Raw genomic sequence first — 21,823 nt, 5'->3', positions numbered from 1 at the left:
CGTAAGAACCTGGGGCTCATAGAGATTATTAATTACCCAGGGTCACGCTGTTCGAAGTAGTGGGTCCGGTACTTTACTCAGGGCCCACACTTCAAACACTCCAGTTATTTTAACTATGTCCCCAACAGTCTGACCACAAGATAAATGTTCAAATTGTGCTGACTGAGGCCTGCATTAATTTCTTACAGAAATCCAAGACATCTCCCAGGGCACTTACTAAAATATGGTTTGTCGAAGCCCATCAGTTAAGAAGGGAACATATGACTCCAGCCCCTAAGCGGCGCTGTCCTCATCCGAGGACCAGCGTGACCCTCATGATCAAACCTGAACCATTAGGGCTGGACTCTCAGGACTGCAAGTCGCAGGCGGAGGCTCCGCCCCATCCAGGGCGCAGGCGCATGCGCCCGACAGGCCCCGCCCCTTGCTACTCCAGCTCCCACCTCTGTTCAGGTAGGGGGCGGTGTGCGGGGGAGGGGCGTCCCCTGAGGGCGGGACTGGAGCGCGAGTCTCAGGTGTGGCGGCTGTTTTGTCGGAGGCCCAACTTTCCATCCCACCTAGAGCTCTTTCTACGGCTGCCGGTTCATGGGTAGGGGCACTCGCTGGGTCGAGGGGCCGCCAAAGCGCTGTCTGGGACCAGTGCGCGCCCGCTCCTTTGTGTTGCACGAGTCTCCGCACCACTCCAGCCCCTGCACTCGGGCCCTCGTCCATTCCCGGCCGGAGTCGGGTGTCCTGGGTAGCTTGAGGACACGGGGCTGGGCAGGTGCCGAGAGCACGCCGCCTCGCTCCCTCCTTCCCCTTCTTACCGCTCGGTTCCACCCCGCCAGGCCGAGCCATTCGGCCGCCAAAGCTAGGGGCCTCTGGGGCCTCCGAGCGGCCAACTGCTCCGCTTGCGCCCACGCCTTCTGCTCCAGTTGCTTTCCCTACCGAACCAAAAAGCCGGGGGCGTGTTGCCGGGGCCCTGGGAAGCGGGGCGCTTGGGCACTGCGCCGGGAGTCCGCCGCTGCACCTTCCCGCCCACGGGCCGTCCGGTCACGGTCCCTGAAGCCCCAGCCTGCCAGACCGGAGCCCATACTGACGTCAAGGGTAAAGGGGATCAGACCTCAGCCCCTAGCGCGGCTTTCGATGTGACACTGTGTGTCTCGAGCTGGGGAGTTTCTCCTGCCTCCCCTTGCTTACAGTTCTGCAACTATCAATAAACAGTTACACCCCACCATGTGCTAAGAAGCATTGGGAGTTACACGGCTTGAAGTCAGCTCTGGAAGACTTGGAAGAGAGGTTGTTTGGAGTACGTGTCTGATTGAATGTGTATGTGTAGAAACTAACGCAGCACCTAGTGCAGTGCCTCGCAACCAGTAATCCCTCAATCAACTTTCCCTGAATGAATGAGAAGGTAAGTGGCTGAGGAAGCCGGCTAGATCATCCCACCCCCTGCCTCCCCTGGGCGCAAGGGGACAAAAGTAATTAGGTTAAGTCTTTAATCACCGCTGGTCTCATAGGCTCACGGAGGCAGAAGCTCCGTGAAAGAAATCCTGGGGACACTAGGTGCTGGCCTAGGTCAGGGACACTGCCTTCCCTCTCGTACCCCTCCAGCCCCCACAGCTTGGGCGTCAGTAATCTATTTTGTCTCCCTCAGGACACCGGGTTCCCTAGGAGCCGCCCCAGGCTTAATGATTGTCCAGAAGGTCGCTATAAAGGGAGCCTAGGAGGCTGGGTGGAGGAGGGAGCAGAAAAAGCCTAACTCAGCAGACCTGGCACTGAGAGCCCGCCAGCCGCAGCCGTGGTCAGAGACTTTGTGTCCCAGCCAGTAGGGCCTGCTCCTTGCCACCATGGCAGCCCGAGGCTACAGCTATTACCGAACCGTGATCTTCTCGGCCATGTTTGGAGGCTACAGCCTGTACTACTTCAACCGCAAGACCTTCTCCTTTGTCATGCCGTCGTTGGTGGAGGAGATCCCTCTGGACAAAGATGACTTGGGTGAGTCCTGGCAGGGCAGGGTGGTGGGCCCAGGAACACAGGACCAGCAGGACAAGCTGGGTGTCTGTGCAGTGTGGTGGGTATAGGCACGGAATGTGTCTGGATTGTCTGCACAGCTGAGGCCAGAGGACAGTGCATGTGCAGGATGAGGAAGGTCTGAGATCCATGTCAGTGGGCACAGGTGAAGGACTGTGGGTATGGTCTATGCATGTCTGATGGCTGCGTTTCTGATGTGTATGTGCATGTGTGTGCATGCATGTGTGCCCACGACCAACAGGTGTCCCGGAGGCACTGTGTGTTAGGGGGATTCTGAGCAGTTTCTGCATCTTTGTGGGTGCAGGCTTAGACCACAGGGTGAGTGCTGGCTGCTGACATTGTGAGCCCTGGGAACCAGGGAGTTGGCACAATGACTCCATGTGGTCTAGCAGGCTATCCTTCAGGAGGAATAAGGTCCTTGACTCCAATTCTAAGCCTTTGCCCCATGTTCAGAGATGGGGCAACAGAACTGCCAGAGGCCCTGAGTGAGGGGGAAATCAGGTATATGAGAATCACAGGGAGGGGGGCTGTCCTGCCCCCCGATATCTGCTGCTAGAACTCTCCAAGAGGCTGAAAAGTCATGGGTCAGCCTGGGGCTAATGCTAATGGAGAGACAGGAGGAATAGCCTGGCACCATGAATGAATGCCAGGAATCCAACATGTCAGGAATCCTTCCTCTTGGAAGGAACCTGTCTCACCCTGTCAGGCACCTCTACACACCTGACCCCATGACTTCCTCCACCTTCCTGTGCCTTTGCCCCATCCCTAACCCCCCAGGTGTCCTGCTCCCTGCTCCCCTCCTCCGCAGGGCTCATCACCAGCAGCCAGTCCGCTGCCTACGCCATCAGCAAGTTTGTGAGCGGGGTGCTGTCTGACCAGATGAGTGCTCGCTGGCTCTTCTCTTCTGGGCTTCTCCTGGTTGGCCTGGTCAACGTAGTCTTTTCCTGGAGCTCCGCAGTGCCTGTCTTTGCTGCTCTCTGGTTCCTCAATGGCCTGGCACAGGGGCTGGGCTGGCCCCCATGTGGCAAGGTCCTGCGGAAGGTGAGTGTCTGCTTCCGAGGCGCCAGTTCAGATTGGCAGAGAGGACACCTAAAGACCACGTGGGCGCACCAGCACCTCCACCTCCACTCCTCAGGAGTTTCAGCCCAGCTCCTGTTGCCTGTCAAGATATTTTAGGAGGCTGAACATGATGGGATCAGGTGGCAGATGAGGGAACTGGCCTTGCCAAGTAGAAGCGCCCTCTCCCTCCTTCCTGTAACGTGAGCTCCTGGGTCTGTCCCATCTGACCCCACCTTCCGTATGGACTGGAGACTGGGCACCTACTGTTTCTCTCTGCCCCACAGTGGTTTGAGCCATCTCAGTTTGGCACTTGGTGGGCCATCCTGTCAACCAGCATGAACCTGGCTGGAGGGCTAGGCCCCATCCTGGCAACCATCCTCGCCCAGAGTTACAGCTGGCGCACCACACTGGCCCTGTCTGGGGCACTGTGTGTAGTTGTCTCCTTCCTCTGTCTCCTGCTCATCCACAATGAACCTGCTGATGTTGGACTCCAAAACCTGGACCCCACCCCCACCAAGGGCAAGAAGGGTGAGTACCCACCGAAGCCAACCTCTGGGAACCTTCCTTTACCATTCACCTGGCAGACTCTCACTGAAGACAGCTGTATGCTTGGCCCTGTGCTAGCCAATGGATGTCAGGAGAGGGATGGTGATAAGAGAGTGGGTGGGAAGTAAGACTCCATCCTGAGAGACAGTTAAGTACCAGACAAGTGGCAGAACCAACAAATGCTATGACTCATGTTATAGCCTGGTGCTTCCTTATAACAGAGCCACAGTTCCTTGTGTGGACAGCATCCTAAGCTTAAGTGTTTTGGGTACCTCCTCCATCCTCAGTGGTTCTCACATTCTCATTCATTGGTTGAGACTTGCAGTGGAGGGGAGAGGGCAGAACAGTGGGTGAGGGGGTACCTTTGTGCTGATCCTTGTCCATGTGGATGGACTCTGTCCCTGTGGCTAGTTAATGAGTGGTGGGGGCTTGAGGTGGGCAGGGCAGCTGGAGCAGAGTCTGAGGCCTGGCCTCCTCCCACCCCCAGGCTCCTCGAAGGAAGAGAGTACCTTACAGGAGCTGCTGCTGACCCCTTACCTGTGGGTGCTCTCCACTGGCTACCTTGTGGTGTTTGGAGTAAAGACGTGCTGTACTGACTGGGGCCAGTTCTTCCTCATCCAGGAGAGAGGACAGTCTGCCCTCGTGGGTGAGATGAGTGTTGGGATGGGGCAGGCCTAGGGGGCAGGAGCCAATGCAGGGGGTGGGAAATTCAGGCCCAGTTCCCTTTATCCCCTCTTCTCTTTCCCTGAGGCCGGACACTCCTCAGGCAGCTGTAGTCAGTCACTCTTGGGGACCCTGTGCCTCTCTGGGTTTAAGCCAGTCTGGGACAACCCCAAGGTGTAACACCCTTCCACCCTCCCTTTCCCTCTTCCCACTGCAACTCCTCACTGCAGGTAGCTCCTACATGAGTGCCCTGGAGGTTGGGGGCCTTGTAGGCAGCATCGCAGCTGGCTACCTGTCAGACCGGGCCATGGCCAAGGTGAGTGGGCAGAAGGGACAGGAAGGAGGAGGGTCCCTTTAAATCTTCCCAGCATGACTGGGACACCAGAAGTGGGAGCCCTGGGGCACATGCAGCTTGGCATGTGCTGGTTTACGCTGGGCGAGGTGGGAATGTTTTCAGGATATTTTTGTTAGAAATGTGGAGATGAAGCTAACTAATGTCAAGGAGAGCCAGCATTTCTTTCCGCCTAGCTTCTCCACAGCCCCAGGAAAACTGGGTGCAGCCTGCCAGCCCATGTCCTCGAGCCTGCCCCAGGTGGAGGAAGGGATGTTGTGGAGTTTGGCCTCAGAACATAATAAGCAGGTCCCAGGGCCTCCCAGAGCTGCCCTGGGCCAAGAACTGCAGTGGGATTGCCAAAGACCAGTCAGCAGAGGCCTGCTGTGTCAGAGTCCAGGGGTGGGGGTTCTCTGCTGCTCCTGGGGCCTGACATTGCCAGGACTGTGCCCACAGGCAGGGCTGTCTATCTACGGGAATCCCCGCCATGGCCTGCTGCTGTTCATGATGGCTGGCATGACGGCATCCATGTACCTCTTCCGGGTCACTGTGACCAGTGACTCCCCCAAGGTAAATAAAGAGGGCCTGGCTCACAGCGGGGACAAGGATGAAAAAGCAAGGGCCACTGACTCTGTCTCCCTCTCCCTGGCCTTTCTCTGCCTCGGACTGTCCTTTTCCGTTGTTCGTTACCTCAGTTCCCCTCTTCTGTACTCTGGTGCCCCTGCTTGACTCTGGGCCTGGTTTCTCCTCCTCTCTGTGCTCCTCTAGGATGTTGCTTTCTGGACTCTGGCTCTTCACCCCCTTGCTGAGCTCACAGGCTTTACAGAGAATGAGGTGCTCCATCTTTATCTATGGTTTTTCTCTTAGTGTGTCTCACCTTAGTCCTACCCTGCTCTCTGCCTTGTCCCTAGCCAATCCAGCTTGCACAAATCCTGAGAGGGGACAGCATCTAACTCAGAGGGATGGCTTCTGTACCTCCCTCACCTATCCACACAGGCCCCAGTGTGGCCCCCCACTCCTCCAGTCCTGTAGTCAGTTGTACTGGAGAGCGGTCTGTATGTGGGAGCCACTCTCTCCTTACAACTATCTGTTTCCTGGGCCAAGGATTCTCTCGTGGCAGGGGTAGGTAGGTAGCAGTCTTTCTGACTCTAATTGCCATCCTGCACTGCCCTTACAGCTCTGGATCCTAGTGTTGGGAGCTGTGTTTGGTTTCTCCTCTTATGGCCCCATTGCCTTGTTTGGAGTTATAGCCAATGAGTGCGCCCCTCCCAACTTGTGTGGCACCTCCCATGCAATTGTGGGACTCATGGCCAATGGTAAGTGATACCCCCACTGATGCCTTGCACTCAGGCCAGCAAGGGGCTGTATCAAGCCCCTCTGGCTCCAGCCTCACAGTGACACGGGCTCTTCTCCTCCTCCCTGACAGTGGGCGGCTTTCTGGCTGGGTTGCCCTTCAGCACCATTGCCAAACATTACAATTGGAGCACAGCCTTCTGGGTGGCTGAGGTGATCTGTGCGGCCAGTACAGGTGCCTTCTTCCTTCTACGAAACATCCGCACCAAGATGGGCCGAGTGCCCAAGAAGGCTGAGTGAAGACAGTGCAGGCTCCGGAGCATCCTGTCCTACTTGTGACCTTTCCCTCCGTGGGTGTAGGGAGGGGGCCGTCTTGACTAGCACCTTTGACTTTCCCTTTCTGCTCCTTTTCCCTTATCTACATGGCACTGGAAGTTATCAGTAATTAAGGAGGTCCCAGCTCATCTCATCTCTATTTAAACGACAACCTTTGTTCTTGGACTCCATTAGCTCCTATTTCCTGCCTTCAAATAGGAACCCCCTGCACTCAGGGAGTCTCCTATATCCTTTTCCCTCTCCTGAGCCCCATCCTGTCTCCATCTCACCCCATCCTCACCGAGGTGAGGCATCTCCTGCCTGCAGTGGCTGGGAAGCCATGGCCCAAGACTTCTGCCAGAAGGCCTCAGCAGGGGGGCAACTGCTCCTGCCAATACCTTGGACTCCAGGGCCAAAGGGTCACTCTCACCAATACAAAGGGTACAACAGGTGGGAGGGTAAAAGATTTGTTATAGAGAATTAAAACTAGATTTGATACTAACTTTGTCAGTGAATCATTCTTTCAAAAGGTGTAATACAAACCAGAGATGGCTTTCCTTTGGGAAATACTCCCTTAATACCTGCATTCTCTACCCCGAGAGAGACTTCATTCCTCTGGAATGGGAAAGCTGAAGGGTAAATGGACTCCTTTAAGCTCCTGCCTCTTCTGCCTTCAACTTCATACTGTAGAATTCAATGAACATTTTAGAAATGACGCTACTAGGAGTCAAGGCAGTTTAAATAACTTGTTGGAGGGAGGCAACAGTATAGTCAGAATGTCCAGGTTCAAGGTCTGCTGGTAACTAGCTTTGAGACTTCGAAGCAGAGAGTTTGTACTTTGCTAAATCTCATCTGTGACACAAACAGGATGAACACCCTGAGCTAAGGGAGAGGATGAAGTGAGATAAAGCAGTAAAACCTGGCTGTGAGCCCTTGATAAATGTTCCATCATTGTTTTCATTATCGTCATCACTACCACACCACCCAGGAAGTCAGTGGCAATCCAAGACTCCTGCTTCAAAGTCCTATGTTCATTCATTCACTTAATGAATATATATTTGTTTTGGTTTCTACTGGAACACAGTATCTCAGCTTCCTTGAATTCCCTTATCATTCCTGTTTCCCCTCCTGAGGCTTTCTCCCCCAAACCATCAATTAGGATAGCAAACACTGAGCTCAAAGGAATGTTTATTACAACATTTATGGGCCTACCTCCTATAAATAATCTGTACAGAGTTGGGAAGTAGGACCATGAGAGATATAGGAGGAAAGAGAGAATGGTATTAAGGCTCGGGATCAGAACATGTCATCAGGCTCCGCATCCTCCCATTTTCAAGTGCACTAACAATGCTGCCAGGATCTCCATCAAAGTGAAAACCGCAGGATTCCTGCTGTAGGATCTCTTAAGAATTTGGTGGGGTCCACTGCAGGTTCAGCCTAAGACCCAGGTCCAAAGGTTCCAGCCTTCTCTGCCACCTCCAGGGCTAACTTCAGGTTCTGGTCAAACAGTTCACACCTATGCCAGGCCCAGGAGGCACAAGTTAAGGACAAAGTGTTAGGCCTGGCTCTCTCCCCACCATGGGTACAGAGGCAGAGCCAGTGGAAACTCTGCTTGAAGAAGGCCATGAACCTCAAGGAAAGTCTTTGATTTCTCAAAAGAATAAGTAAGTGAAAGGCTAATTACTTTTGTTTTATTTCAAAATAACTATTACACTTCAAAATGACATTGGGAAAAAAAATACAGGCAGAGACGACAAGGAGGCTTTGACCAGAATCTGCAGACTGGGACCGCTTACCTGATGGGCATTTCCAGGGAGTAAAATGGATTCTTCAGGGCAAAGTCTGAGTAAATCTCATAAATTTTTCGGAGAAGAGAATCTATCCCAGCCTGCCTAGGATCTGCCAGCACCACAAACTTTATCCCTGGAGAGGGACCGGGAATGATTACCAAAGGGGAGAGAATCAGCAAATAATACTGTCCTGTTTGTACAGCACTTTATATGCTCATTTTTATTTTATCCTTATTGCCTCATAAAGCATGAAAAGCAAGACCTTGAATCTACAGGTGAGAGTAGAGAAGTGAAATGACGTTATCGCACCACCCAGCTGATTGAGTGACTATGCTTTGGGTTCTTGCTCTGTCACTTATTTCTGGCCTGGGTGCCCCTCAGCAGAAAGCGTCAGGCAGGGAACAAACTCAGGCAGTTTTCAGTGCTCTGCCTTCACGAAGTGAGGCAATGCCACTCAGGATCCAAAGGCCATTTTCAACTGGCATTCCAATTTCATTTTGGAACAACACTTACACCTTCCAAAATGTGTGCAACATGAGAGAACACTAAGGTGAGTTCATCTGCACACAGGATAACGAGGGCTGAGCATGGACAAAACTGGCATCAGATTAAATATTGGCTTTAGATTCACAAAACAAATAACTGTGCACCTGTCCCAGAAAAGGCTAACCACCACCCCCTTGCTTACCAGAGCCAACTTTGGTCAATGCCTTCCTCCAACCAGACCCATCACATGCCTTTGGCCTGTCTGGAAGCACGTACCTGTCAGTGTCTGGAAGCAGTGCAGTTTGAATGTATCCGTCTCTAGCATCTCAATGCCTGAGCTGCCCTGTTCAGGAGACAGCTGGGAGCCGATTGCGAACAGCCTATTTGCAAGAAAGGCAAAGTTGGGAATGTACCTCGTTGCTACAAGGGAGGAGTGCTTCTCAAAACTTTTCCACCGAGGTGACCCTTATCTTCTGAACACTTAAATTACAGCTTGAGATAGAAGCAGCAGTGTGAACTGCCTGGCAGCAGTATCAATATTTCCTAAGAATTCATTTGAATTCTGCATGTATTTTATGTTCACACTTTGCTACAAAACATAGTACATGAAAACTTTGGGTAAAATTAACACTCTAGGATTATGTGCCATGTTTACCCACCAGCTGACTATGCATATCCAACACATCTTATAATACAACTGACAGCAGGAAAAGATCTTAAACATCATTTAACTGCCTTACTTTAAAGATGAACATATTAAAACTCAGGAAAAAGAAGGTGACTTAGGCAAACAAAATCACACCACTCCCAGCATTACCTAAAGCCTAGTCATACTGGATCAATTCGTTTCATCACACAGAACTGACGATGTAGGAGGAGACAGAGAAGGGTACTACACTACACTCACACCAAGAATAGAAGACATCGGAGGTGGACAGCTTGCCCAAGATCCTTGACGTGACTTGTACAATCATTTATAATATTTTCTTGACTTCTTAAACCTTGGCATACAAATCAAATGTTTTTCTACCATAGGCATGATCCTATGCTAGTTTTAGAAATCAATCCAATTGTTGGGTTTGTGACCAGTTACCTATGTCTAGTAGTTCTGGGTTACCCTGGTGGATTTCTCCCCTCAAATGCTCTAACTGGTTGGCCCTGAGAAAATTTACTTTAAAGAAAAATTATAATTATGTTCAGGTCACTCTTGGTATGACTAGATGGACTCCCCTCACCTGGCCAATTGATAATGATTGCTCTGACCCCGATCATAAATATGAGTTTTCCTCTATTACTCAAGCTCAATCAGAAAAAAAAGCAAAGCTTTAGCCAAGGAATAAAATCTCCCAGAATTATGGAATGGATTTATGTAGATGGGACGTCCCTGGTGGCTTAAACAAATGATAAAGAATCCCTTTGCAATGGAGGAGACCCAGGTTCCATCCCTGGGTGGGGAAGATCCCCTGGAGAAGAGAATGGCTACCCACTCCAATATTCTTGCCTGGAGAACTCCATGGACAGAGGAGTCTGATGGGCTACAGTCCATGGCGGTTGGGGGGTCACCAAGAGTGGGACACAGCTGAGGGACTGTCTCACTTTTTTAGAAAAAGGTAAGCACCGCCTGTCAGGAAGTCTCTTAAGCGCAGAACTACACTAATCCAGTCAGCCTATGAGCCAAGAGTAGACGGACAGAATCTAGGAAGAGTTGTGGGACTTACGAGTGGAACATGGAGGCCAGCATGAGCTTCTCATTGGAGGTGAGGCGAGGGCGGCCGAATCGAATAGACACCGGGTAGTTAGCAGGGTTGCCCAGGTACTCCAGCACCTCCTTCCCATCGGCCGTATACTTGCCATTCACGTCCACACCATTGATAGCCAGCACTGCGTGACCCACTGCAACGGCGAAGCTAAGCGTCAACGAAGCCTCAGACAGCGGATCCCGCCAACGGTACAAATGACTCGGGCAGCAACCTCTTCCGCCCCCCGCCCAGAGATAGCAACCCACCAAGGCAGCACCTGGCCCCACCAGGGACCGAGCCTAACCTACCTCGGATGCCGTCTCGCTGGCCGAAAGCTACCAGCACACGCTCGTCGTGCAGCTTAAGCAGCAGATCCAGCGGGTAACTGAAAGTTTTCTCAGCCTCGGCCCGTGGGGCGTAGCTGTCCAACTGGTAAATAAGGCCGCCAGCTTTGTTCACCACGTAAACACTGAAAATCGCCATAGCTGCGGCCGAGGCTGCGGACTAAGGATACAGCCTTTTCCTCCCTGCCCCGCCCCGGAAGCGCAGCCTGGGGCCGCCCCGGCGCTGCAAGCCGCGCTTCCCTTCCCGGCGCCGAAGGGCCCGCTGAGGCGCTTGCGCACTTGGAGCACGCCTGGGTGTCACTAACACAGGGACTTTAGTTGCCGGGACCTATAAAGTTGTTCTTTTCCTTTTTACCGGATCTTAGCGCCAGGAAAGTGTAAAACGTGACTGTCTCACAACTGGCCGCAAAATCGAAAAGCCAGGGATAACGTCGAGAGTGGGACGTTGCGGAGGTGGACCCTGCTTCCTGCAGCCAGTTGCGATCCTGCGCCGGACCTGCGCGTCCGGACTTCCTCCGCGCGGCTCCGCCCCTTGTCCCGGAAGCAATCGCTGCGGCCGGAGGTTTCTGGGCTTGCTCGCAAGGCATATTTCCTTTTTGTCCGACATCTTAGCGAAACAGCAGTGGTCGCAGCTGCTCTTCGGGCTTCGCTATGGTGAGCTCGGTATAGGGGAAGCTGGCGTGGTTCTGGGAGCGGGCGGTGCCGGCGCGCGTTTAGGGCAGCATCGGAGGCGGGCTCACACAACTGCCGGGCCACGTGTGGAGATGGGAGGGCTATAGCTTTCCCCATGTGCTCCGGTAGTGGAGTCTGGGCAGGGTTGGGGGCGAAGGAGTAGCGGGAGCTTGGAGGGCTGCCTTGTGACGTGGCCGCATTCCGGCTTTTTTCCTATAGCCGCCCAAGGACGACAAGAAGAAGAAAGATGCCGGAAAGTCGGCCAAGAAAGACAAAGATCCCGTGAACAAATCTGGGGGCAAGGCCAAAAAGAAGGTAGGCGTAAAGCCCCTCAAACGGTGAGGGATGTTGGGGGCGTCTTGTCTCATTTTCCTATACTGTAGCAAGTGGCTTGTAAGGTGGTGGGGTTTAGAGTCAGGTTATTAAGAGTTTATATTCACCGTTTTGGTTTTGACTCATAAAGCACGGGGGTGTATATGTTACTGGAAATGAAAAAGTGTGTACTGAGCTACTTTAATTGGGCTAGTGGGGCTCAGCCAATATCCGAAAGCCTCAAAGATCATTTCCCCCCCAACGTAATGTCCCCGATGCCTTCAGCAGTAACCAAGGTCTCTTACTTTGAACTTGGCTCTATAACTATTTGAACCTTAATTTGTTGAGTGCAGATTCCGAATTTTATAGGTTTCTTCAGCCCAAGGGACAGATGCACTCATGTATAGCTCTGCAACCGTGTAACAATTCTTTGAGTCAGGTTGTTCTAGAGAAGGGAAATACTGGTTCTTTGGAGAGCACTGATTTTTTTTTTTTTCCTTTTCCTTTTTTTTTGGTGAGCAGAAGTGGTCCAAAGGAAAAGTTCGGGACAAGCTCAATAACCTAGTCTTGTTTGACAAAGCAACATATGACAAACTCTATAAAGAAGTTCCCAACTATAAGCTTATAACTCCAGCTGTCGTCTCTGAGAGACTGAAAATTCGAGGCTCCCTGGCCAGGGCAGCCCTTCAGGAACTCCTTAGTAAAGGTGAGAGGAGGGTGTGTTTTGCTGGTTTGTATGCTTTTTGCACCTTAGATTGGGCTGACCATGTTCAGTTCACTTGATCAGTCGTGTCTGACTCTTTGCAACCCCATGAACCGCAGCACGCCAGGCCTCCCTGTCCGTCACCAACTCTTTGGAGTCCACCCAAACCCATGTCCATCGAGTCGGTGATGCCATCCAACCATCTCATCTTCTTGTCGTCCCCTTCTCCTCCTGCCCTCAATCTTTCCCAGCATCAGGGTCTTTTCAAATGAGTCAGCTCTTCGCATCAGGTGGCCAAAGTATTGGAGTTTCAGCTTCAACATCAGTCCTTCCAATGAACACCCAGGACTGATTTCCTTTAGGATGGGCTGGTTGGATCTCCTTGCAGTCCAAGGGACTCTCAAGAGTCTTCTCCAGCACTACAGTTCAAAAGCATCAATTCTTCGGCGCTCAGCTTTCTTCACAGTCCAACTCTCACATCCATACATGACCGCTGGAAAAACCATAGCCTTGACTAGACAGACCTTTGTTGACAAAGTAATGTCTCTGCTTTTTAATACGCTGTCTAGGTTGGTCATAGCTTTTCTTCCAAGGAGTAAGCGTCTTTTAATTTCATGGCTGCAGTCACCATCTGCAGTGATTTTGGAGCCCAGAAAAAGAAAGTCAGCCACTGTTTCCCCGTCTATTTGCCATGAAGTGATGGGACCGGGCTGACCGTGTTAGTCATTTTTAAATGCAGTAGGTGAAGGTTAGCAATACAGTTGTACATATTATCTAGGCTATTAGTAGTGCCTAACAGTGGAAACAGTGATTTTCAAGTTACAGTGAAGTGTTGTGAGGGTAGCCATCCCAAGAGCAAGTAATGAGTCCCTTCTTTTTAAGGGGTGAGTCAGATTGGATTATCACTAAGAAATGTAGGCATGTCTCCTAAACTCATGCTTAAATTAAGTATTTCTAGTCTGTTGAGTTTTTATAGTACTATCGTGTGAAAAATTTATGCTCTCTTCCTAGGACTTATTAAACTGGTTTCAAAGCACAGAGCTCAGGTGATTTACACCAGAAACACCAAGGGTGGAGATGCCCCAGCTGCTGGTGAAGATGCATGAACAGGTGAGCTGGTGAAGATTCATGAACCTAGGGCTCATATACGAAGTACACATCCCTTTCACAAGGGTCTATAGTTCTGATTTGATTTTTCTCTTTTTTTAAACAGGTCCCACCGACTGTACAGTTTGAAAAATAAAACTTTATTAAAATCAAATAAGTGGGTTTGTCTGTTTCCTGAGAAAGGCAGTTACAGGATAAGAGCATAGAACAGATTTGTTGCCTTGGCTTTGAGCCTTATGGTGGTTGGAAATACATCAGGAAGCCATTAGCTTTTTCCTTTATGTGACTGCTGTTTGTTTCTTGCTGCAGCTTCAGTTTTGAATTGATGCCTAAAAAGAAATGAAAGCACAGAGAGTGAGATTAGCAGTACAAAGAGTGAGATCTCCACGGGGGGGAGCAGGTTGGGGCCCTGACACTGGCCATACCTGGACTGCCAGCGGCGTCCATTATTCCAGACCCGGCCAAAAGAGGGCAGCCAGCCGGCACTGGTGCTGGAGCTGTGGTCAAAGTTGGCCCCAACTCTGTCTGGTGGGAGTTTCTTCAATTTCTGTTTTTCCTCTACAATGAGCAGTTTTATTTGAGTAGGAAGACTTAAAGAGTAGGAAGCCTCCATCACCGTTCCTGTATTAACTTACTTTCTTTAAGAAACTCTTCATAGGAGGGTCCTATTTGTTGGTTCCCAGAGCTACAGTCCTCATCTTGGACCATCCAGGGAGGTGTGGCACCTGGAAAAGGAAGACCCTTTGAGCAGAAATGGAAAGTTATTTTTAACCTAATTGAGACTATAACTGTTGAAAAACAGAACTCAGGAGTTCTGGACCATGGGAATTAGGGGGGCTTAAGCTTATTGGAGGCATGACTGACATAACTACAAACTGCACACATTTAAAGTGTACAATTTGAAATGTTTGGAGTAAAATCACACCATGTATCCTTGTGCCCCTTGAAATTATTTTTTAGTGCACCTCCTTTATACCCCTTTCCCAGGCCCAGGCAACCACTGATGTGTGTGTGTTCTGTTGCTGTAGAGTAGTTTGCCTCTTCTATAATTTTGCATAAATGGAATATAATATGTACTCTTTGTCTACCTTTTAGTGTAGTTATTCTGAGATTGTATGTTGCGTGTATCAGTCATTCCTCCTTGTTGAATATTTGAATTTTTCAAATTTGCTGAGGCACGTTTAGGTTTTTTTCAACTTTTAAAGAAACTGCTAAACGTCTCCAAAGTAGTTTTATGCTATTTTGCATTCTCACCAGCAGTGTATAAGAGTCCCTGCATACATACATGGTCAGTCTTTATTTTTTTTGCTGTGCGACATGGTCAACTTGTTCCCTGCCCAGGGATGAAACCCACACCCCGCGCATTGAGTGCAGAGCCTTAACCACTGAAGCACCAGATAAGTCCATAGTTTTAGCTATTTTGATGACCAACTTTTTATATACCTTTGAGTTTTGTGCTGTGCTTAAGTTGCTTGAGTTGTGTCCGACTCTGGATTGTAGCCCACCGGGCTCCTCCTGTCCATGGGGTTCTCCAGGCAAGAATACTGGAGTGAGCTGCCACAACCCTTGTGGGGGATCTTCCCGACCCAGGGATCAAACCCATCTCTCTTACATCTCCTGCATTGGCATGCAGGTTCTTTACCACTAATGCCACCTGGGAAGCCTAGTGAGTTTTGAGAGGTCTTCATATACTGAAGATACAAGTTCTTCATCACGCTTTTCTTTTTTTTGAAAAACACGTTTATTATGCTAAAGTTTTGCAGTGTTCCATTTTTCAAGCAAAATATTTTTTCGCCTAGTCGAAACACAAAGAGGCTGTGTGGCTGTGGCAGGTCTAATGCTATGGTGGGCATTAAGTAAGGTACAGAGACTGGCCCTCAATTGCAAGTAGTTTTAGATATTAAATACAGTTCCCTGTGCTATACAGCAGGACCCAATTTAGCTTATACCCTTATTTTTATTTCCTTCACAACTGCATGTATTCTTGCCATAAAAGAATTATCCCTATAGTTCTTGTTTCTATTTAATATAAAATTAAGTGTATTATTTTAAAAAATACAGCAGTTGAACAAAAACCCATGTAAGAATTACCATGTCCCAACATTTACTAACTTTAAAACACCTTAGATACGAAAGTTAAAAAAAAAAACATCTGGTAAGCAGGTAAAGGTATGTCTTACTTTTCTGAGTTAGATGCATTGGACATGTGTCTTGGGTACCCTCCTACCAATGAAAGACCTACAACTCAAAAGACCTCTTATAGTTTGAGAACCATTGCCATGGGCCTTACCTGAGTGTATGTTACCAATTCCTGGTGTATCCTGTAGTGGAAAATGGGAAAATTATAAGAAAGCCAAGAGATGATAAGGATACTCAGCCTAGAGGAAGAAATTGTACAGGAGGTGGATGGAACCACTGCCACAATGCTAATGCTGCACTGGGTTTATGTTAAATCTCACAGCGCAGTAAATCATTGAAACACAGTCTTGTCCTCACCAGACTCAAGGGCTCAGGCTGGAGATGTCCAAAAATAAAGTGCCTACTACATGGTAGGTAAACAAAACCCCTTCCTCACAGAGCATACATATTACTGGGGAAGGGAATTAAGTATGAATTACACAAATTACATACACAGCTTTTTACATGGTATAACATACATTTATAAGTTTCCATGAAAAAGTGACATCTGAGCTGAAGGGGAAGGTAAGGGTTTAAGTAGAGGAGGGAAGTTCAAGAGGGAGGGGACATAGTTATGGCTGATTCACTATGTATGGCAGGAACCAACACAGTATTGTGAAGCAATTATCCTTCAATTAAAAAAAGAAAATAGCAATTACATGTTCAAAAGAGCATGGCTGGAGGCTGGAGAATAGAATGTAAGATAGCAGGTGATGAGGTTATTGCTCATGTTTGGGACAAGATTGCAGGAGAAGTAGAGATTGTTCCAAGGTGAAATAGAGGCCAAATTCAGGAGATAAGGCATACTGAGGAAATGGGAAAGATGAAAAAAGGGAGGTGGTCATACTCAGAGGGAATGCGAGAGATGAAAAAAAAGGAGGTGATTATCTACAGTTACTAGAAAGAGGAATGGTGTGGGTTAGCTTCAGGTGTCTGTGGGGTATCTATAAGTGTCCCTGTGTTGAGCTGGAACTGGATTCTGTGCGGGATGATTTAGGAGTTAGCACTCCTATGTGCCAATGGGGGTAGTGTGGATACCATGGAGGGAGAGGAATGAGAACATGATACTATGGAACAGGGCAGCAAGAGGAATGGCCAGAATATACAGAAAAGCCAGGGGAGATGGGTGTCCTGGGAACTGAGGGGGCATTAGCCCTTTCCCAACTTGCTTATCCATTGTACCTGATGGCCAATGAATGTCAGAGGTTGTCCTGTCTCCATCCAGTCAAGCTCTGGGGCTGGTGGCAGGTCCAAGTATGAGGGCTGCTGTGAGGTGGAGGCTACTTGGCTGAAAAAGACAAACAGGAGCCAGGCTGGCAGACAAGGTTCTTGAGCCATGAGGACAGCAAGGATGAGATTTGTTTCCATGTCCGCACCAAAGTTACAGAACGTTCTAAGAGATGTCAGAATGCCCAATAAGAGGTTTCCTAACAGTCTTTTACCTGTTTGTCCCTTTCCAGCTTCCAGGTGCTGAAGAGCCCTCTTCTGGGTCTGGCACTGTCTGAGGCTGAGTTTGATTCAGGAAAAATAAATGTGTCTAGAATGCTTAAGAATTTGCCTAGGCCATCCTCCCCACCTCCAGAAGTAAACAGATTGACAAATTGAGGATACTGCCCCATCTGGCAACTTCCCTCCCTCCCAGCCCTGCCCACATTTTCTCCACTGATAAGGCCTGCCCCCTGGTGGGCAGGGAAGGGAATTCAAGCCAAGCAGATGAAGCCTGGAGTCCATGAATTTTTCATCAGAAGAGCTGGTAGCTGAAATGCTGGACCTGGGAGAACCAGGAATCAGTGGATTTGGATACTGCTCTGGCTCCTCCGAGGGAAACCAACCTCTAAGACAGACCGAACCATCTCCTGCCGGCTTTGCTCCACCTCTCGGATCTGAGCTGCCATCTGTGGGAGAGGGGTGATTTAGACAGGTGCCAGAAGGTGGGGCTGGGTCCTTCAGAGGCCTTTCCTTTAACTCACCTCTTTAATCACTTCATCCTCTTTTTCCTCATAGGAATCCAGACTTTTCACCATGGATTTCTTGAATCTAAAAAGGAAAGGGGCAAGTCACCCCAGAATCCCAGTCCCTGCCAGCTGTGAAAAGATCCTCAGTATATCATTTTTCTCTAGATTCTGAATGGTCTCAGACTCCCAGAAACCAAATCTCAGTACAGTGAACACCCATGTACCTCTCACCCAGATTCACTGTTAACATTCTGCCATACTGGCTCCAGTTCTCTTACAAACACATTTCCTTTCTCCCAAGAACATGAGACTTAATTCTAAATTTTTCAGCATGCATTTCCTGGGAAAAGGAACAGCCTATGAAATCATTACCATACTTGAAAAAAAAAGAATCAATTACCCTTTTCTCATGTCCAAATTGTCCCATATTTGGGACAATATATTTGCAGTAGTTTTTATCCTACGATACAAAGGTATCTGAATAATACCAGTACTACTATCAACGAGACTGCTACAACTATACTACAACAGCTAAGCAAAGCTCAAGATTTCTTTGCAGTTCTTTAGTCCTTAGAAAATATCCTTCTACAGGTATACAGATTTTTGTTTTCAAATGTTACTTGAATTCTGGGCTTCCCTGGTGATCCAGTGGTTAAGAATCCACCTTGTAACAAATCCTTGGTCCTGGAAGATCCCATATGATGCAAGCCAACTAAGCTTGTGCCCCGCAACTACTGAACCGGCACTGTGGAGCCTGTAAGCTGCAACTAGAGTAGCCCTCCACTCTCTGCAACTAGAGAAAGCACACACACAGCAACCAAGACCCAGAGCAGCCAAAAAAAAAAAAATTTTTTTTTTTAAGATGTTACTTGAATTCTTTTGTCATTGTTACCAATTTGATAGTTCTATGATAATTTCTTTGCCTAATTTTAATATGTAAAACACATATAGGGTAATGGCTCTACCATGGTGCCCTGGCAGTCCTTACAGGCAAAGCCTTGAACTGCAACTTATCAAAGTCTTGGCAGAAGGTCTGCATGATCCTCCGGGAACACAAGAGGACAGGAGGTCTGAAAGGAACTGCTAGGAGGCCATCTCCCATTCGTCTCCTTATCTCACGAGAGGCCATTACGAAACAGTTCTTCATTAACTCCCAGTTCTTATAGGGTATGGGGCTTTCTGCTCTCAGATTAGAGCTGCAGATATAAAGCCTGTAGCTGCAATCTAGTCTTGGCTCCCCAACAACAGTATCCCACAGTTCATGCTACAGTCACCCAGCCCTATTTGTAGCACTATGGTTCTTTTTAGTGTGTGGGACAACATGGGAAGCTGGCACTTCGGGCTTACTCTTTTCACTGCCTGTGTAAGTAATAAGCTGCCTGAATCTAAAAGTGGCTCATTTGTATCTTTACGGGTCAAATCAGTCAAGCCTGGCCTGGCCTTGCCTTGTGTGAGCTTGAAATTTATAAAGTTTAAAAATCAAAACTATATGTAAATAAAAAGTTCAGAGAGTCCATCCATATAATTCTCAGTTATAACCTTTCTGCTAACTACCCTTTATTCATCCACCAAAAATTCTAGAGATCTGGGTCAGGCTGTGACAAGTAAGTGGCCTGTTTTTTTTTTAATTTTTAAAATTTTTGATGTGGACCACTTTTTTTAAAGTCTTTAATTTGTTACAATATTGTTTCTGTTTTGGCCACAAAGCATGTGAGATCTTTGGCCACAAAGCATGTGAGATCTTAGCTCCCAACCAGGGATCCAACAGGAACCCCCTGCATTGGAATGCAGTCTTAACCACTGTACCACCAGGGACATTCCTGGCCTCAGTTTCTTCCTCCCGGTCTGACCCACAGACTGGAAGACAAGGTGATGGGATTTGAGTACTTCTTAATTCCTCATTATTCTCCACACTGACTAGAAAGGAATAATAAACACTACGTATTTTCTTAACTTTGGCTTTGGGATCCCCTTGGGTTCCACTCTCCATAATCTCAATACAGTCCCAATAAAAGTGGTGATGTGAGGCTGCCTGAGTCCTCTTTCTGAGGCAGTCACAACTCACCCCCTCTGTGCTGCCAAGCTTCCTGCACTCCAGGTAGTTGGGGCCCTCCAAGGCCAGTTAAAACTATTAAAAGTGGGTACTGGGTGAGCATGTTTTTTGCACTCTATAAAAAGCATCTTCTATTTTTAAAGAACCTCAGTAGTCTCTCTGTCACATATTTAAGTAGTTGACTATGGTCAACTTTTATTATACACTTCTCTGTTTGCTAAATACATTGTAAATCCCCACCCCCCCAACTAGATTATAAACCTTTCAAGGACTCTGTCATATTTCATTTGTTTTCAACATGGTGCCTAGAATAATGAGTGCTACAAAGACAATGGTCACCAATGAAGTCCTTACTAAACTGTCCAATTAGTAGAGGAAGCCCCTGACACAGATGCAAAGAATCCACACTCTGCTACCTCATCATGTGAAGGAATGACTTACCGTGCAAAGTCCTGGGGCGAGATCAAAAACTTCTCTTTCATCTGGAACTCCGCCTTGTTTTCCCACCAGAATTTGTTGGTTGCTTTCTTGTGCTCTGGACTGAGAATGGAAAGGACAAGTAATCTCAATGATAGATTATAGAGTATTACATGGCATTTGATAAATAATGCAAACTGACACCTGGGTCTCTAGGCAAGGCTGAGAGAATGCTGACAGTAGTTTCCTCAAGATCTCCAGTTTCCCCCTTCCAATAAAAATGTGACAGTCTGAGAGGAAGTGATGGGAAGGAACCTTGATTGAGCCAGTTGTCCAGTCAAGGCCACCCCAAGCACTGGGACCATAAGGCCGCTACCCCTCAAGGTTGGCCGTGCCTACAAGATGACTGAATCATCCCGTCTGGTCAAATCACAAAAACGTTCTTCCTCTCACCCACCCTAAGCCCTCCCTCCATTCATTTACAGATTAATGTAAACCTATTAATATGCTACCGCTGTATGCGGTTCCGGGCCCGGCACTCACCTGGCCAGATGCTCCAGCAGCCCCCCGTGCAGCACGGTCAGGTTTCCGTGGCTCAGGTGTTTCCGCACCTCACAGCCGCAGCACAGGCACCAGCACCATCGCTCGTGCTCGGGCACGTAACGCTCCACTTGAGCGGCGCGGACGGCCTTGCGGGCGGCCTCCACCTGCGGCGGAGAGGATGCCAAGGCGGACAAGCTAAGTAGGACCCCGGCGGGATCTCCAGATCCCACCCCTCGGGCCTTCACAGCCCCGCCCGCCGTCCCGCCCCGCCCCAGGCCGTCCATGGTCCCCTCCAGCCTCCCGTCCGTACCTGCGGCAGGAGCCGCTCCAAAGCCACCTTCAGCTGCTGCTGGTGCTTGCGACTGTAGACGTGCCCGCGACCGCAGAAGAAAGTCTGGCGGCAAAGAGGACAACGCTGCGCCGGCGCCATCTGCCCAGGACTGGGAAGCCGCGACGCAAAGCTTCTCCTTCGCAGCCCCGTAACCTCTGACCTCTGGGGGCGGGAGAACTCCGGGGCCCCGCGGCCCCCAGCGGCTGGTAGGCGCTACTGCAAGTGCTTTCGCTGCTGCGCACGTTTTTCTCCCGGCTCATCCCTGTGCGCAAGCCCAACCAGTCACCAGCATCGCCTAATGCTGTCTGGCTGGAAAACGTGAAGGGAAAGAGCGCCCGCAATAGTTAAGGGAGACCGCACACGTATCGGGAACACTGACAAGGACCCGTACAATGTAACAAATCGTAACTCGTGTTTATAGAGTGCTCAGTATGTGTCCACAACTTTAAACGTACTCTGTGATCACAATAACTGTGTGCGTGCGTGCTGAAGTCGCTTCAGTCGTGTCCGACTCTTGTGATCCCAAGGACTGTAGCCCACCAGGCTCCTCTGTCCATGGAATTTCCCAGGCAAGAATACGGGGGTGGGTTACCATTCCCTTCTCCAGAGTATCTTCCTGACCCAGGGGTCGAACCCGTGTCTTCCTCATTGCCAGCAGATTCTTCACCATCTGAGCCACCAGTGACCTCTTGGGAGCACAAGGGGGAAGGCCTAATCTAAGACCTGATCACTCACACCCATGCCCCCACAGGGGCGATCTGAACGCTGCCCCTGTACAGCTGTAAAGGGAAAGCTATAAAGGGTTCAGAATCATTGCTGACATCTTTAATCTGTAAACGTGCTAAACTAGCGGAACTGTATTCTTTACAAGCCACTTCTAGAGTCAACAGCCTTCCTGTCTGTCTAGCTCCCTTAAGAACTCATAGGGCTGAAATCCCCAGACTGTGATTGTGATCTGCACCCTAGAGCCCCCTCC

At 49.3% G+C, this 21,823-nt stretch overlaps 4 protein-coding genes across 27 annotated transcripts; 2 read left to right on the top strand and 2 right to left on the bottom strand.

Annotated features, from left to right (window-relative positions):
- The first annotated feature begins 357 nt into the window (after positions 1 to 357).
- SLC37A4 (solute carrier family 37 member 4) lies at positions 358 to 6,719 on the top strand. Of its 18 annotated transcripts, none has more exons than XM_081541190.1 (11): positions 358 to 450; positions 1,201 to 1,390; positions 1,802 to 1,974; positions 2,819 to 3,051; positions 3,354 to 3,597; positions 4,103 to 4,261; positions 4,509 to 4,594; positions 5,066 to 5,179; positions 5,378 to 5,443; positions 5,787 to 5,925; positions 6,036 to 6,719. In XM_081541190.1, the coding sequence occupies exons 3-11, from the start codon at positions 1,827 to 1,829 to the stop codon at positions 6,200 to 6,202; spliced, it is 1,356 nt and encodes a 451-aa protein (XP_081397316.1). In that variant the 5' UTR covers positions 358 to 450; positions 1,201 to 1,390; positions 1,802 to 1,826; the 3' UTR covers positions 6,203 to 6,719. The 18 variants fall into 18 exon arrangements, with proteins under 18 accessions (XP_081397316.1, XP_081397328.1, XP_081397317.1 ...); XM_081541191.1 differs by having other exon boundaries at positions 388 to 450; positions 1,806 to 1,974; XM_081541192.1 differs by lacking the exon at positions 358 to 450 and adding an exon at positions 491 to 586 and having other exon boundaries at positions 1,806 to 1,974.
- A 669-nt stretch (positions 6,720 to 7,388) lies between these two features.
- TRAPPC4 (trafficking protein particle complex subunit 4) lies at positions 7,389 to 11,093 on the bottom strand. Of its 5 annotated transcripts, none has more exons than XM_081541204.1 (5): positions 10,541 to 11,093; positions 10,212 to 10,386; positions 8,770 to 8,873; positions 8,014 to 8,140; positions 7,389 to 7,733 (listed from the first exon to the last, which is right to left on the bottom strand). In XM_081541204.1, the coding sequence occupies exons 1-5, from the start codon at positions 10,713 to 10,715 to the stop codon at positions 7,655 to 7,657; spliced, it is 660 nt and encodes a 219-aa protein (XP_081397330.1). In that variant the 5' UTR covers positions 10,716 to 11,093; the 3' UTR covers positions 7,389 to 7,654. The 5 variants fall into 5 exon arrangements, with proteins under 5 accessions (XP_081397330.1, XP_081397331.1, XP_081397333.1 ...); XM_081541205.1 differs by having other exon boundaries at positions 8,014 to 8,028; positions 8,772 to 8,873; XM_081541207.1 differs by having other exon boundaries at positions 8,770 to 8,818; positions 10,319 to 10,386.
- A 74-nt stretch (positions 11,094 to 11,167) lies between these two features.
- On the top strand, positions 11,168 to 19,835 carry RPS25 (ribosomal protein S25). Of its 3 annotated transcripts, none has more exons than XM_081541210.1 (5): positions 11,168 to 11,230; positions 11,468 to 11,563; positions 12,083 to 12,266; positions 13,275 to 13,373; positions 17,009 to 19,835. In XM_081541210.1, the coding sequence occupies exons 1-4, from the start codon at positions 11,228 to 11,230 to the stop codon at positions 13,367 to 13,369; spliced, it is 378 nt and encodes a 125-aa protein (XP_081397336.1). In that variant the 5' UTR covers positions 11,168 to 11,227; the 3' UTR covers positions 13,370 to 13,373; positions 17,009 to 19,835. The 3 variants fall into 3 exon arrangements, with proteins under 3 accessions (XP_081397336.1, XP_081397337.1, XP_081397335.1); XM_081541211.1 differs by having other exon boundaries at positions 17,553 to 19,526; XM_081541209.1 differs by lacking the exon at positions 17,009 to 19,835 and adding an exon at positions 13,477 to 13,524.
- CENATAC (centrosomal AT-AC splicing factor) lies at positions 13,490 to 21,011 on the bottom strand. The gene is made up of 11 exons (XM_081541203.1): positions 20,827 to 21,011; positions 20,517 to 20,680; positions 19,998 to 20,096; positions 17,519 to 17,585; positions 17,381 to 17,443; positions 16,991 to 17,055; positions 16,731 to 16,836; positions 15,661 to 15,691; positions 14,006 to 14,095; positions 13,796 to 13,928; positions 13,490 to 13,699 (listed from the first exon to the last, which is right to left on the bottom strand). Exons 1-11 carry the CDS (start codon positions 20,944 to 20,946, stop codon positions 13,636 to 13,638), a joined length of 1,002 nt encoding a protein of 333 aa, XP_081397329.1. The 5' UTR covers positions 20,947 to 21,011; the 3' UTR covers positions 13,490 to 13,635.
- Between the last annotated feature and the right edge of the window lie 812 nt (positions 21,012 to 21,823).

This window comes from Giraffa tippelskirchi, chromosome 11 (assembly GCF_054371585.1).
Source record: "Giraffa tippelskirchi isolate mGirTip1 chromosome 11, T2T-mGirTip1v1.2.pri, whole genome shotgun sequence".
NCBI classification, from domain to species: Eukaryota; Metazoa; Chordata; class Mammalia; order Artiodactyla; family Giraffidae; genus Giraffa; species Giraffa tippelskirchi.
This window is presented reverse-complemented; position numbering and strand designations above follow the sequence as displayed.

Excerpts from the sequence above, each read along its gene's own strand:
- TRAPPC4 (XM_081541204.1), bottom strand. The coding sequence starts at position 10,715 with ATGGCGATTTTCAGTGTTTACGTGGTGAACAAAGCTGGCGGCCTTATT. Across the intron at positions 10,387-10,540 it reads CCAGCGAGACGGCATCCGAG|TGGGTCACGCAGTGCTGGCT; the intron begins GTAGGTTAGGCT and ends TCGCCGTTGCAG. Across the intron at positions 8,874-10,211 it reads CTGGCCTCCATGTTCCACTC|GCTGTTCGCAATCGGCTCCC; the intron begins GTAAGTCCCACA and ends TCTTGCAAATAG.
- RPS25 (XM_081541210.1), top strand. Across the intron at positions 11,564-12,082 it reads GGGGCAAGGCCAAAAAGAAG|AAGTGGTCCAAAGGAAAAGT; the intron begins GTAGGCGTAAAG and ends TTTGGTGAGCAG. Across the intron at positions 12,267-13,274 it reads TCAGGAACTCCTTAGTAAAG|GACTTATTAAACTGGTTTCA; the intron begins GTGAGAGGAGGG and ends CTCTCTTCCTAG.
- CENATAC (XM_081541203.1), bottom strand. The coding sequence starts at position 20,946 with ATGGCGCCGGCGCAGCGTTGTCCTCTTTGCCGCCAGACTTTCTTCTGC. Across the intron at positions 20,681-20,826 it reads TGGAGCGGCTCCTGCCGCAG|GTGGAGGCCGCCCGCAAGGC; the intron begins GTACGGACGGGA and ends TCTCCGCCGCAG. Across the intron at positions 20,097-20,516 it reads CTGCTGGAGCATCTGGCCAG|TCCAGAGCACAAGAAAGCAA; the intron begins GTGAGTGCCGGG and ends TTCCATTCTCAG.
- SLC37A4 (XM_081541190.1), top strand. The coding sequence starts at position 1,827 with ATGGCAGCCCGAGGCTACAGCTATTACCGAACCGTGATCTTCTCGGCC. Across the intron at positions 4,595-5,065 it reads CAGACCGGGCCATGGCCAAG|GCAGGGCTGTCTATCTACGG; the intron begins GTGAGTGGGCAG and ends CTGTGCCCACAG. Across the intron at positions 5,180-5,377 it reads TGACCAGTGACTCCCCCAAG|GATGTTGCTTTCTGGACTCT; the intron begins GTAAATAAAGAG and ends GTGCTCCTCTAG.